The sequence below is a fragment of the Neoarius graeffei genome, chromosome 15 (assembly GCF_027579695.1).
Source record: "Neoarius graeffei isolate fNeoGra1 chromosome 15, fNeoGra1.pri, whole genome shotgun sequence".
NCBI lineage: Eukaryota > Metazoa > Chordata > Actinopteri > Siluriformes > Ariidae > Neoarius > Neoarius graeffei.
The window spans coordinates 59,712,761-59,726,255 of record NC_083583.1 but is presented as its reverse complement, the minus strand read 5'-3'; the positions used below and the strand labels follow the sequence as shown (position 1 = coordinate 59,726,255).

At 45.5% G+C, this 13,495-nt stretch overlaps 1 protein-coding gene across 1 annotated transcript in view; it reads right to left on the bottom strand.

Annotated features, from left to right (window-relative positions):
- The window catches only part of psmd14 (proteasome 26S subunit, non-ATPase 14), a 48,331-nt gene extending 39,401 nt beyond the window's left edge, over positions 1–8,930 (bottom strand). The window contains exons 1-2 of the mRNA XM_060940606.1: positions 8,843–8,930; positions 8,422–8,474 (exon numbers count right to left, since the gene is read on the bottom strand). Of these exons, the coding sequence (XP_060796589.1) occupies positions 8,422–8,469 (48 nt within the window). The 5' untranslated portion in view covers positions 8,470–8,474; positions 8,843–8,930. The remainder of the gene's footprint in view (positions 1–8,421; positions 8,475–8,842) is intronic.
- Positions 8,931–13,495: the final 4,565 nt, after the last annotated feature.

The window sequence follows — 13,495 nt, the reverse complement described above, 5'->3', positions numbered from 1 at the left end:
GGCTAGACTACAGAGTACAAAAAATGAGTAGGGGGCAAACGTGGGCCGAGGAAGAAACGCGTACCCTTGTGGATATATGGGCAGATGTCCACATATCTGAGCTTTTGGAGAGAACACACAAAAATGCCGACGTGTTTGCTGTATTCAGTGAGAAAATGAAGAAGGGGTTCACGCGCAAAGGGTTTCGGGAGTCATTTGTGATCGGAAAGTCCCAGCAAAAGTGAAAGGTAAGATGTATAAGACGGTAGTGAGACCAGCTGTGATGTATGGATTGGGGACCGTACCCTTAACGAAGAGACAGGAGGCGGAGTTGGAGGTGGCGGAGTTGATGTTAAGGTTTGCGATGGGAGGTTGGACAGGATAAGGAACGAGCACATCAGAGGGACAGCACATGTGGAGAGCTTGGGAATTAAGCTAAGAGAGATGAGAGTGAGATGGTACGGGCACATCCTGAGAAGAGATGCAGAGCATGTGGGAAGGAGAATGTTGAGGACGGAGCTGCCAGGCAAAGAGGAGATACATGGATGTGGTGAGAGAGGACATGAAAGTGGCAGGTGTGGTAGAGAAGGATGCGGAAGACAGGGAGCAATGGAGACGAAAGATCCGCTGTGGCGACCCCTAATCGGGAGCAGCCACTGGCCGATAAACGGATAGGACAAATGCTAAATCATTGTTGAAATCATTTTACAAAAAATGAACACATTCTTACTGTACATATCTTTATTGTCAATGTGAGACTTATTTGACATTTCAGTTGAGACTGACACGCATCCCTGAATTAATTTAATTTTTTTCTGTGTGAGAAATAAATGAACTTATGCATAAACAAAATACCCAATTACAATAAATGCATACTATTTTTTTTTTTACAATACACATAATTAATGTTAACTGGATGAAACCACTCCAATCCATGCACGAACTGGCACTGCAAAGCCACCCCGGCCTCCGTAGTTCGGGTCCTTTGACCCAGGAACCCGGAAGTCCTGCAGTAAACAACCACAACTACACAACCACAGATACGTAAAATAAAAGACCTGAACTTAACTAGTGTGTGTGCGCGCTGTTATACGATTACTGTAATGGTGATGATACACGGGGCAACTTTTTGGGCAATGTTGCTGGCAACGGGCAACTAGGTGAGACACAGGGCAACTTTTCAGGGCAACTAACAATGGGCAACAACAGTTAGCAACGGCAGTTTACAGTTAGCTTAAAAAAAAAAAAAAAAAAAAAAATCGATGTCTTAATTTTTGCTGTGACCATTTAATCAAGCTGTCTGTTGTTTTTTAGAGCTTTGGTGAGGTAAATTCCTCCATATAGAATATTAAAATAACAACTTACCGGCGTAAAAACAGATGAGGAGTCTCTCCATCTCTTCACTCCACTGACACTGAGCGGCCGCCATATTTGTTTGAAATTTCTGATCCGAACCTCACCGGAGGTCACATGACTCGATACTCGCGTTCTGATTGGCTTATCTCAAAAAGTTGCCAGAGATTATCAAAACCATTCAGAAAGAAACAATGTTGCCCAATCTCAATAGAAAAGAGTCAAAACGCAATTGCCCAGCAACATTGCTCGGCAACATTGCCCAAAAAGTTGCCCCGTGTATCATCACTATAACTGTGTATGGTCAGAAAAGACGACAGATAAGCGTAACCGTTGCACAATAACGCTACAAGCGTGTGCACCCGCAGAGTTATTTAGCTGCTGGCTAGCTGCAGCTTCCAGTGTTACTGTGTGTCAGTATAGTGTAATGTGGTGCGGTGTGGTGTAGTGTAACGCAGGGATCGACCTCAATCTGCAGCCGGCCGGATGGTTTTCTATTGCAATCGCGTGGCCACTTCAGGTCGCCCCGTATGCATTCGTTTAATGGTCTTCTGCGTGTTAAATAGTTACAAAATTATAATAAAGCGAATACGATTTATTTGGTGTATACTGATGAAATTGTGTGTTGGTTTTTTTTGGCCAAGGGAAGGGCCAGAATTATAACGTGGCGGTGTGCCACTTTAAAAGCGCCCGTGGAGAACGCTGATAATATTTGGCAGTGGGCACGTAGAAAAGTGTACAGTTTGTCAATATGTTTATCATGTTTGCATGATTAAAAAAAAAACTGCAAGATCTCTCTCAATACATGACCTACTCATTCTAAACCTGTCGAGCTTCGCCGGTGAAGCTCTCGACCCCAAAGTATAACCAAATCTACTTGTACATAACGGCATGAACTAATAGATATGTGCAGAGATTAAATTGGGCCGGAGCCCTCCGGAGCTCAGCTCCGCCTCCTCGCCGCGGCAGTACAGCCAGCAGTAGCTGACCTCCCTCTGCTTCAGTGTTTATAATAACATAATACTTTTATTCGTTTTCATCTATTCTAAAAACACCATCGATATGAGAGTTCATCAATAATGACGGGCGGCACGGTGGTGTAGTGGTTAGCGCTGTCGCCTCACAGCAAGAAGGTCCGGGTTCGAGCCCCGTGGCCGGCGAGGGCCTTTCTGTGCGGAGTTTGTTCTCCCCATGTCCGCGTGGGTTTCCTCCGGGTGCTCCGGTTTCCCCCACAGTCCAAAGACATGCAGGTTAGGTTAACTGGTGACTCTAAATTGAGCGTAGGTGTGAATGTGAGTGTGAATGGTTGTCTGTGTCTATGTGTCAGCCCTGTGATGACCTGGCGACTTGTCCAGGGTGTACCCCGCCTTTCGCCCGTAGTCAGCTGGGATAGGCTCCAGCTTGCCTGCGACCCTGTAGAACAGGATAAAGCGGCTACAGATAATGAGATGAGATCAATAATGATTTAGACAACAAAAAAAATAAGCTAAAGCCAGGCTTTTGTCTAAACGGGGTAACAGGGGCGCTGCGCCCTCTTACTCTCGGCGTGCGCCCCCTTACCGACTCCGTGAAAACATCCCAGCAACACTACGTGACAATGTGTCTGATCATCAAATATGTTATAATTGCTCCAAAAATATTCCAATCATAGTAGATACACCGCCAGACGGCGCAAAAACAATCCGAATTGGCGTTTTCCAGACTGAGGCGCCATGTTGTTTAGTTATTTACTTGTCGCGGCTGCTCTCGCGAGATTTGACATGGGTTACATACAAGGTCAGCTGACTTGTAGAGCGAGAGTTCTCGAGACTGAATGACCTTTCACCCACCGGCGCGGGAGCTTTTGACAGAAGTAGCTCGCGAGTTGTTTTTGACGACACTTGGGCATTTAAAGATGTCATCCCGCGGCACGAAACGGAAGAAAGCCAAAGACTATCCGGGGCAGAAGATGATTACTTCTTTCTTTTTCAACGTTGACAGACAATTTGTTTCAATTTCCCTCTCAGATAGCCTCAGAATGTCCCATTGGAGCATTTTTCAAAGGCTTTGCACGGCGGGGGGGGGGGGACAACCGGCACCATCTCCCCCCCGCTTTGCTCCCTTGCCATGGTGAGCGCCCTCATACTAAATTTTTCTAGAAAAAACCCTGTAAAGCTACCAGTCCGTCATAGTTTATACACCCATCAATTAAAAAAAAATTTCATTGGAATTATCATTGAATGCACATGCGCTGCGAGAATGCGTGACGTCACACAGCATCATCATACACTTAATGTTAACGGACTTCAGCTCGAGAAATCGGCGCCACTGTTTTCCATCAGTCCGTCATACTTTATATTTTATGAGGATTTGTGTCATACGAAGTTGTAACTATCTGCTAAACACGATGCCTTAGCAAAGTTTATTTTGTCTTTCGTTGAGAAACTTTCGTTGTTTACATCTACGTCTGCCAAAGCTCCGTTGCAATGTGGAATTTTCTGAAAGGTGTACAGAAACCACCAGAGACGGGGACAAAGCGACCTCGGTCTGAAGAGGAGAAACGACAAAGCAAACGTGGGAGCAGGGTAGGCCTTGGCTGCGATACGATTTTTATGGAATAATTCATGTTTTTCAAGTTGATTCCTTGCCCTCTCCAGGTTGGTGGAGAAGTCCTGCCTCAAGTGGAGGAGTTTAAGTATCTCGGGATCTTGTTCACGAGTGGGGGAAGGATAGAGCGTCAGATCGACAGGTGGATCGGTGCAGCCTCCGCAGTGATGCGGTCGCTTTACCGGTCCGTTGTGGTGAAGGAGCTGAGCCAAAAGGCGAAGCTCTCGATTTACCGGTCGATCTACGTTCCGACTCTCACCTATGGTCATGAGCTTTGGGTAATGACCGAAAGGACAAGATCGCGGATACAAGCGGCCGAAATGAGTTTCCTTCGCAGGGTGGCTGGGCGCTCTCTTAGAGAGAGGGTGAGAAGCACAGTCACTCGGGAGGAGCTCGGAGTAGAGCCGCTGCTCCTCCACATCGAGAGGAATCAGCTGAGGTGGCTCGGGCATCTCTTCCGGATGCCTCCTGGACGCCTCCCTGGGGAGGTGTTCCAGGCATGTCCCCCCGGGAGGAGGCCCCGGGGAAGACCCAGGACATGCTGGAGGGACTATGTCTCTCGGCTGGCCTGGGAACGCCTCGGTGTTCTTCCCGAGGAGCTGGCCGAGGTGTCTGAGGAGAGGGAAGTTTATGCTTCCATGCTCAGACTGCTGCCTCCGCGACCCGGCCCCGGATAAGCGGATGAAGACGAAGTTGATTCCTCGTCAATATGAAGCTCCTAATGCTTTCTCTCTTATAAATGGTTAAATACAGAAAGCATGTTGGACATTTGGGTGCTATAGTCATGATAGTAGGTATATTTGCTTTCAATACTCATACACCAAGTTGCCAAGTTTTCCAATATATTATTATTTGTTGATATTATATTATGGTGCTCTGTGTTGTTCTCATTTATGTATCTAACAACAGTATCAGAATAGTCGGGTCTTGAAATAAATGCACATTAGTCATGAACAATGGTAACTACTCTGTGTTATTTTTGACAGAAGTAAAATTCATACATGAACAAATTTTGGCGAGTTGATTTTCTGTTTGGCGAGTTACTTTGGAAGGGAACTAGTCCGGCTGGCTGGTGAAAAAAATGTATCAATTTCGAGCCCTGATATCTATGGAATCAATTTTGTGCCAAAATGTTCATACAATACTTTTGAAATGAACAAAAACGACAAATCAAAATACAAAAAAATAAGTCAATTTTTTTTAGACTGGCAAACGAATTATTCGTGTAATCGTGCAAAATATCAGTCTATTACTCTTCAGAAACCTTTTATTTTTGTTCCGCGTCTTTCTCAGTTTTGCTTGACGTAATTTATTTTGGTTGCGATTCCAGCTTTCTCGTTTGCGCTCCCTGACTTTTTGCTTGCAGTTTTGGCACAAACTTGACGTGTGGGTGGGCTGTCCAGGAACGCATTCCCATTGGCTAACTTGTGTTTGACTGACAGCTATGCTCAATATCATAGTCGCCACTGAAGTCCACCATCAATGGATCGGTCACTCGTCAAACAGTCCGCCAGAATCCGAGTAGGGAATGGCCGCAACAGCCTCCGGGGGAATCGCTGAGCGTAGCTGTCAGTCAAACACAAGTTAGCCAGGGAGCGCAAACGAGAGAGCTGGAATTGCAACCAAAACAAACTACATCAAACAAAACTGAGAAAGACGCGGAACAAAAATAAAAGGTTTCTGAAGAGTAATATGGGGCTTTTCCACTACCAATGCGGCTGAGTTGGGCTGAGCCGTGCGGTGCTGAGTTGGGCTGAGTCGAGCTGAGTGGGGCTGTTGGCGTTGCATTTCGACTACAACCGCGCTGAACCGTGCTGGCTGGAAGTGGGTGGACACATTGGGTGGAGTTAGTGAAAGTGGGTGGACGTTACGTGATGTCGTTAGGTGGCGCAAACAGTGACATCAGTGATCTTTTAAGCGGTAGTCTCACGACCCGGATAGTAAACAATAAACATGGAGGACATGGAGTCGTTAGTGTTGCTGGTCTTGGTGCTGTGGCTTGTTGTCACCGACAACGCCAACAGATACTGGCAAGAGCGTATAGATGAGGCGAGGCGCATAATTTGTCGTAATTCTTCTTCTTCCGGGTTTACAGATGGTGGTTCCCAGCGTGCTCGCGGGGCGTGTGTGGGCATGTGAGGACACTCCTCCTCACCAATCAGTGCACAGGGGAGTGTCTCCTCACACCCCTAGCCCCACTCGGCTCACTTTGGCTCGCTTCAGCCCCACTCCAAAACCGTGCGAGTTTTGGGTGCTGAGTAGGGCTGAAGTGAGCTGAGTCGTGCTGCTCTGAGGTGGTGTTTACATTAGACCGTATCAGCGGATCATCAGATTAACGTTTTTAAAACAATTCGCGTGCACACAGCAACACCAATGCACGGATACACTAATCACATGACTAATTAGACGGCACGCAAGTTGAAATGTGTAAATGTGTAAATTCCTCCTCAGCGGCTCGGCTCCGCAGGCATCCTGCGCTCCAAATCACTCCGCCCTGAACAGCGAGTGCCCTCTGGAGGGTGCGCACTCACTCCGGCCCTGCGCAGCTCACAGAGCGTGCGAGTGAAGCGCACGAGCAGTGATTCGGGACTGAGCCGCTGTGTGTGTGATCCCAGTGCATATCGGGCATGCGCAAGTCACTCACCACTTGCAAGTGGAAGGATGGCAAGCCTAAAGACAATCATAACTACACAATAGGCAGTATTTGCATCTTACCATGAACAACATTAAGAATGGCAAAGCAAAGCATTATATTCATACTTTTATACTCTTTAATATACTTTTTTAATTCATACTTTTATACTCTTTACTCCAGCGAATCAGGAAGGTGGATGTCACAGTGACATTGTCCAATGACGACGTCAGCTAGAGCTCAGCACTGCGTATCCTCGTTCCTCAATGTTTACACAGCACCAGATCAGATACGAACTGGGTTGAATACGTGGGCCCTGGCGGATTCAAGTTGTTCCGCCTGTGGAGTTGTTTCCCGGCGTTTTAATGTGCACGGACAGTGCATCCGCAATGAAAACGAGACAGATAAGGTCTAATGTAAACACCACCTGAGGTAGTCGAAACATGAGCCGTGTTGGGCTGAAGTGAGCTGAAAAAGAGTAGTGGAAAAGGGCCTATGGAGCACTTGCATGTGACGTCACAGCCGATCCAGATTGTGACAGACGCCATCTTGTCGGTCAAACGCCATATTTCCGCCTTCTACTTCTACCTTTTCTTCTGGAAAACCCTACTATACAGTACACAATTCTACTACAACGGCTGCGGCTACAAGCTCTCCCTACCTGTGCACGTTTATGTTTTTTGTGTGTATTTTTGCGTGCTGTTCGTCTGTACCGGACTTCAATATCCACTACAACTGTATGGACTTACTGGACATTGGTTTCCAGCAGAAAATTACGGTTTGTAGCGATTTCCATCGGATGCACAACATTCTGGACGAGATAGTGAGACCAGCGGGGTCTCTGTGGATTGTTATCGGAAGCAAAGCGAAGGAGGCGGTGCCGGGAGCGGAAGCAAAAGCGAGGCTGCAGGCAGAGCCGGCCTGTTGACTAAGCTCAAAAACAACCACTCAAATCTCCACCGCTAAGCCTCTACCTCTCCAACGCCAGATCCATGGTAAACAAGACGGACGATTTGGAATTACAGCTGGAATTACCTTATTCTATTCTATAATCGGCTGGTCAGGGCTATACTCAATACTTAAGTGACTTACCCATCCAATGAGGATTCTTGTTTACAAGATGCCACATCTGAGTCGCTGACAAATCCTGAATTTCTGTAAAGATAACTGTGCAGAGATTTATAAGCACGCAGTGCTTCACCACTGAACAGCGAGGGAAAGTTAATGAGGTAATCATACACATCTGGGTATTCCACCTCTGGCAGTTCAACATCCACCGACACGGTCATGAAAACTCCGTCCGGTAAGCCATAAGGGTCACTAATCTGTAGGTCATTTATTTTAGACATATATCTAGTTATCTGTTCATTAGAAAAATGAGCCGTGTAGTCCGTCGATTGAAATTGATCCATTCTGTACACGAGTGCAGCAGTATTCAGCGGTGTTTTTGACCGACAAGATGGCGGCTGTGTATTTTCCAGTCACGTGACTGCGAGATCTCTATAGACTGATATTTTGCACGATTACACGAATAATGTGTTTGCCAGTCTAAAAAATTGACTTTTTGTATTTTGATTTGTCGTTTTTGTTTGATATTTCAAAAGTATTGTATGAACATTTTGGCACAAAATTGATTCCACAGATATGTGCCATAAAATAAAGATCTATTCTAAGTATTAGATGTATATTTACTCAACGTGTTCTGAACTGGGAATCACAGAACACTGCTTGTTTACTTCGTGGTATTTAACCAAACACAGGAGGAGTTGAGCTGTGTGTATAATTTCAACCCTGAAGTTGTTGGGTTTTTTTTTTTCAGAAAACCCAAAATAAATTAGCATGATTAAGCCTTTAATGAGTGAGTTCTGTACCTGTCCCAGTCCAGGCATCCCTCCTCCAAGCCTCAGTAACCGGTCCATTTGATCTACAAACAAACAAACAAACATTTTCACACAAATGTCTCCTTTTCTGCCCACATTACTCAGGTTTACTAACAGGTGAAACACACCGAAACTAATCACTAACTAACCTGTTTCTCGAGTCTATAATTAAAAAAAAACAAGAATAAACATCAACACTGGCATAAATTATATTTCCTTTAGTGATGAAGAGTTTAATCTGAGTAAAATCAGAAGCTAAGCGCTGAGGCTGCTAGCTAACCGCTAACTAGCTGCGATGCTGTTTAGTCCAAAATAAACCACCAAAAACAACAAACAGCTTTTCTTCAAGCTGAAATTCTCTATTAGTACAAAATAAAACTTACATATTTATATAACAGTTTAAAACTGTTACCTGTATTATTAAAACCCGCCTCAGAACTTGTGCTAAGCTTCAGGAGGTCTACAATGAATCAGCCCGAATTAGCACAGTGAAGTCAGCAACAACACCACTGTAGAGCCTTGAGGGGAAACCAGATCATATATATATCTATCAAAATAAAAGTCTTTTCACTTTATATATGAAATTAAAATATTGTTATTGATGGCTTGAGTTTGTTAATTATTATTATTATTATTATTATTACATGAAAATACATGGAAAACACTTAACTTGTAAAAGACTTCTTTCTATTGTGATGCAAAGATGCCTTCAAAAATACATTATTATTATTCTCAGGGTGGCACGGTGGTGTAGTGGTCAGCGCTGTCACCTCACAGCAAGAAGGTCCAGGTTCGAGCTCCGTGGCCGGCGAGGGCCTTTCTGTGTGGAGTTTGCATGTTCTCCCCATGTCCGCGTGGGTTTCCTCCGGGTGCTCCGGTTTCCCCCACAGTCCAAAGACATGCAGGTTAGGTTAACTGGTGACTCTAAATTGAGCGTAGATGTGAATGTGAGTGTGAATGGTTGTCTGTGTCTATGTGTCAGCCCTGTGATGACCTGGCGACTTGTCCAGGGTGTACCCCGCCTTTCGCCCGTAGTCAGCTGGGATAGGCTCCAGCTTGCCTGCGACCCTGTAGAACAGGATAAAGCGGCTACAGATAATGAGATGAGATGAGATTATTCCCATGGGGGAAGTCATGACCTAAAGGTTAAAGTGCATATCACAGGTAAATCCAGGAGCAAGATCAATGTAATTCTCATCTCATCATCTCATCTCATTATCTCTAGCCGCTTTATCCTTCTACAGGGTCGCAGGCAAGCTGGAGCCTATCCCAGCTGACTACGGGCGAAAGGCGGGGTACACCCTGGACAAGTCGCCAGGTCATCACAGGGCTGACACATAGACACAGACAACCATTCACACTCACATTCACACCTACGGTCAATTTAGAGTCACCAGTTAACCTAACCTGCATGTCTTTGGACTGTGAGGGAAACCGGAGCACCCGGAGGAAACCCATGCGGACACGGGGAGAACATGCAAACTCCGCACAGAAAGGCCCTCGCCGGCCCCGGGGCTCGAACCCAGGACCTTCTTGCTGTGAGGCGACAGCGCTAACCACTACACCACTGTGCCGCCATGTAATTCTCATATTTTATATTAAACTTTGGTCAAATATCTGTCACATTTTGCATTTTGTGCAATTTTTTTTTTACCTTGCGCAATACCAGAAAAATTCAGTTGAAATCAAAAGCCATCTGAGGCGAATTGGTCCGCCTCTGAAAAAACTTGGCATTTGGATTTCCCGGGAAACATTGATTTGCGTGACGTCGCGTGCAGGACGCCTCCCTCTGAATCCTACGTCAGCGCTGGTTTGTTTATGAGAAAACGACCTGGTGGTTTTCTGCAAATTTCTTCAACGTTATCGCGTAATTATTAAAATGGTTAACAGATGTATCGTAGGAGGGTGTAGCAACACCAATCACCATGGGATTAGTACTCATCGTTTCCCACATTGCGCTCAGGTGACAATTCCATATTTCAATGCAAAATCGCTAGCTGCTAAACTTGGTCTACACAGGCTGTGCACTGAAACCGTGCAAGCTCACGCAGCCTGTTGACGCTTCCGCAGGTGACGTCACGAATCTGGCTCCAGACTCCGTTGGGATTTTTCCAGACGAGTTTTTTTTTTTTCTGCTGTAGACAGATGGCCTTGTGCAAAATTACCCTTCTGGATGAGTGTGTAAAGGGACATTCTTTCAAATTTTAAAAAAAACGAATTTGGTCCAGGATATGCACTTTAAAGAAGCAGCTTTGGGACCAGAAGTTTGCCGGTTCGATTCCCTGGCCCAGCAGGAATGGCTGAAGTGCCCTTAAGCAAGGCATCTAACCCCCAATTGTTCCCCAACTTGCTCTGGGTTTGTTGTATGTCATTCTGGATAAGAGCGTCTGTTAAATGTCTGTGATATAAACTAAATATTCACTGTACTTACTTGTGAAATCTACATTCTCCACAAGAAGATTAACTTCATATCTTTGTACCACTGTGTATCCATCCATCCATCCATCCATTATCTGTAGACGCTTATCCTGTCCTACAGGGTCGCAGGCAAGCTGGAGCCTATCCCAGCTGACTACGGGCGAAAGGCGGGGTACACCCTGGACAAGTCGCCAGGTCATCACAGGGCTGACACATAGACACAGACAACCATTCACACTCACATTCACACCTACGGTCAATTTAGAGTCACCAGTTAACCTAACCTGCATGTCTTTGGACTGTGGGGGAAACCGGAGCACCACACGGACACGGGGAGAACATGCAAACTCCGCACAGAAAGGCCCTCGCCGGCCACCGGGCTCAAACCCAGAACCTTCTTGCTGTGAGGCGACAGCGCTAACCACTACACCACCATGCCACCTGCCACTGTGTAATGTTCTTTATATTATATGGACACATTCACCAAAAAAAAAAAAACCTTAAGTTAATCAAAAGAAGTTTAATTTTGAACCGGTTCACCATTTTGACAATGCACGTCAAGTCAGCAGGTAAACACCACTGAGCTCTATGTAAAAATCTGGAGAGCTCAAAGGCTTGTCAGAGTGAAGCCATTTGGCCACCATCTTACCACTCTCATCATGGAGTGGAACAGTCATTTAGGCTACTGGAAGCTACACAAAACTGGACAAGTTTTTGATGTAATTGATGAGGAAAAATTGCAAGAAAAATGCCTGCATGTGCAGCAATGAACTGTACAAACCATCATGTCAAAGGTTGTGGACGAACATTCCACCTGTAAGTGTTGATAGTGTGTGATCATTTTCACGGCTTTTACACGTGTGCACAGTGCCGTTTGCATGGACCACCTATAGAATTTTATCATGGTTTGCAAGAGCGAAAGAAAAAATAACAGAAACTCTGTCTCATCATCTTGTCTGTTTTTGTCGGAAATCTGACGTTGATATCTGGGATGAATACTGTGTCAGATTTTCGATGGAAATGTCCCAGACTGGGGCGGCACGGTGGTGTAGTGGTTAGCGCTGTCGCCTCACAGCAAGAAGGTCCGGGTTCGAGCCCAGCGGCCGACGAGGGCCTTTCTGTGCGGAGTTTGCATGTTCTCTCCGTGTCCGCGTGGGTTTCCTCCGGGTGCTCCGGTTTCCCCCACAGTCCAAAGACATGCAGGTTAGGTTAACTGGTGACTCTAAATTGACCGTAGGTGTGAATGTGAGTGTGAATGGTTGTCTGTGTCTATGTGTCAGTCCTGTGATGACCTGGCGACTTGTCCAGGGTGTACCCCGCCTTTCGCCCGTAGTCAGCTGGGATAGGCTCCAGCTTGCCTGCGACCCTGTAGAACAGGATAAAGCGGCTACAGATAATGGATGGATGGATGGATGGATGGATGGATGGATGGATGGATGTCCCAGACTGGATCAAAGCCAAAGTCTAGACATGTTTGATATTGAATGTGAGAGCTCAAGCTCAACAGCTCAAATTAAAAAGAAAAATGAACTGAGTAAATTAGCCTCAAGGGCCTAAATGAAAGAAGGACCATAGCCTTAGTCGGAAATGGCAGTGAGGGATGCAAATAGAAAGAGATATGTAAGAACTATATGAAAGAGAAATATACACTGTATGAGAGAAAAACTGAAATAATCTCTGTAAAAAATAATTACAGGAGTAAAAGAGCAGTTCAAAAAAACGATCAGAGACTGAACTGGAAAAGGGAAAAAACAATAAATGTGAAGGGGCACACTATGCAGATGGAATGTGGGTAAAGTTGAGAAAATAAGAGGAGGTAATGAAAGGGAATAAAAAGTCATGAGATACTTTTCTTGGGGCAAATTTGATCAGATACGACGGTTTAACACAAATTAAATGCACGCGATGTGAGTGGTAAGATGGCGGCCAGATGGCTTCATTCGTCTCTACAGCGGGGAATAGGCTATGAGCTCAGTGGAAAACACTGAGAGTGATATCATTAGAGTGAAATATCGGGAATTATTATACATACAGGACACTTTTCCATGGAATAAAAACATGTATTCTGTTCCCTTCTAGCGGGTTTATTGATGGCATGCAATATTGTTATCATCTCGCTTATCCTCCATGCATTACGCCACTCTCCCCAATGGAGAATGAGCGTGCATTATTGTTATAATATTGCACATTGTCAAGACAACACGACATCACACATTGGAGCTCATGCGTAGATGAGCCGTTGAGAGCCGTTGTCGTGAACTCGGGCTTGCATGCCACCATGGAATTGCCAGACGATGGTGATGAAGTGATCTGGACAGCCAAACTTTGCCATGATTTTCCAGAGGCCTTCGCGACTCACAGTATCAAAGGCTTTTGTCAGATCAACAAAGGTGGTGTACAGTCTCACATTCTGTTCTTGGTATTTTTCTTGAAGCTGTCGAGCAGCAAAGATCATGTCCACAGTGTTACGCCCTTTGCGGAAACCACACGGGCTCTCTGGAAGAAGGCCTTGTTCTAGATGGGCTGAGAGGCAGTTTAGACATATCCTTGCGAGAATCTTGCCAGCGGTAGACAGCAGTGATATGCCACGATGGTTGCTGCAGTCTTTGCAGTTACCTTTGTGCTTATATAGATGGATGATGGAGGC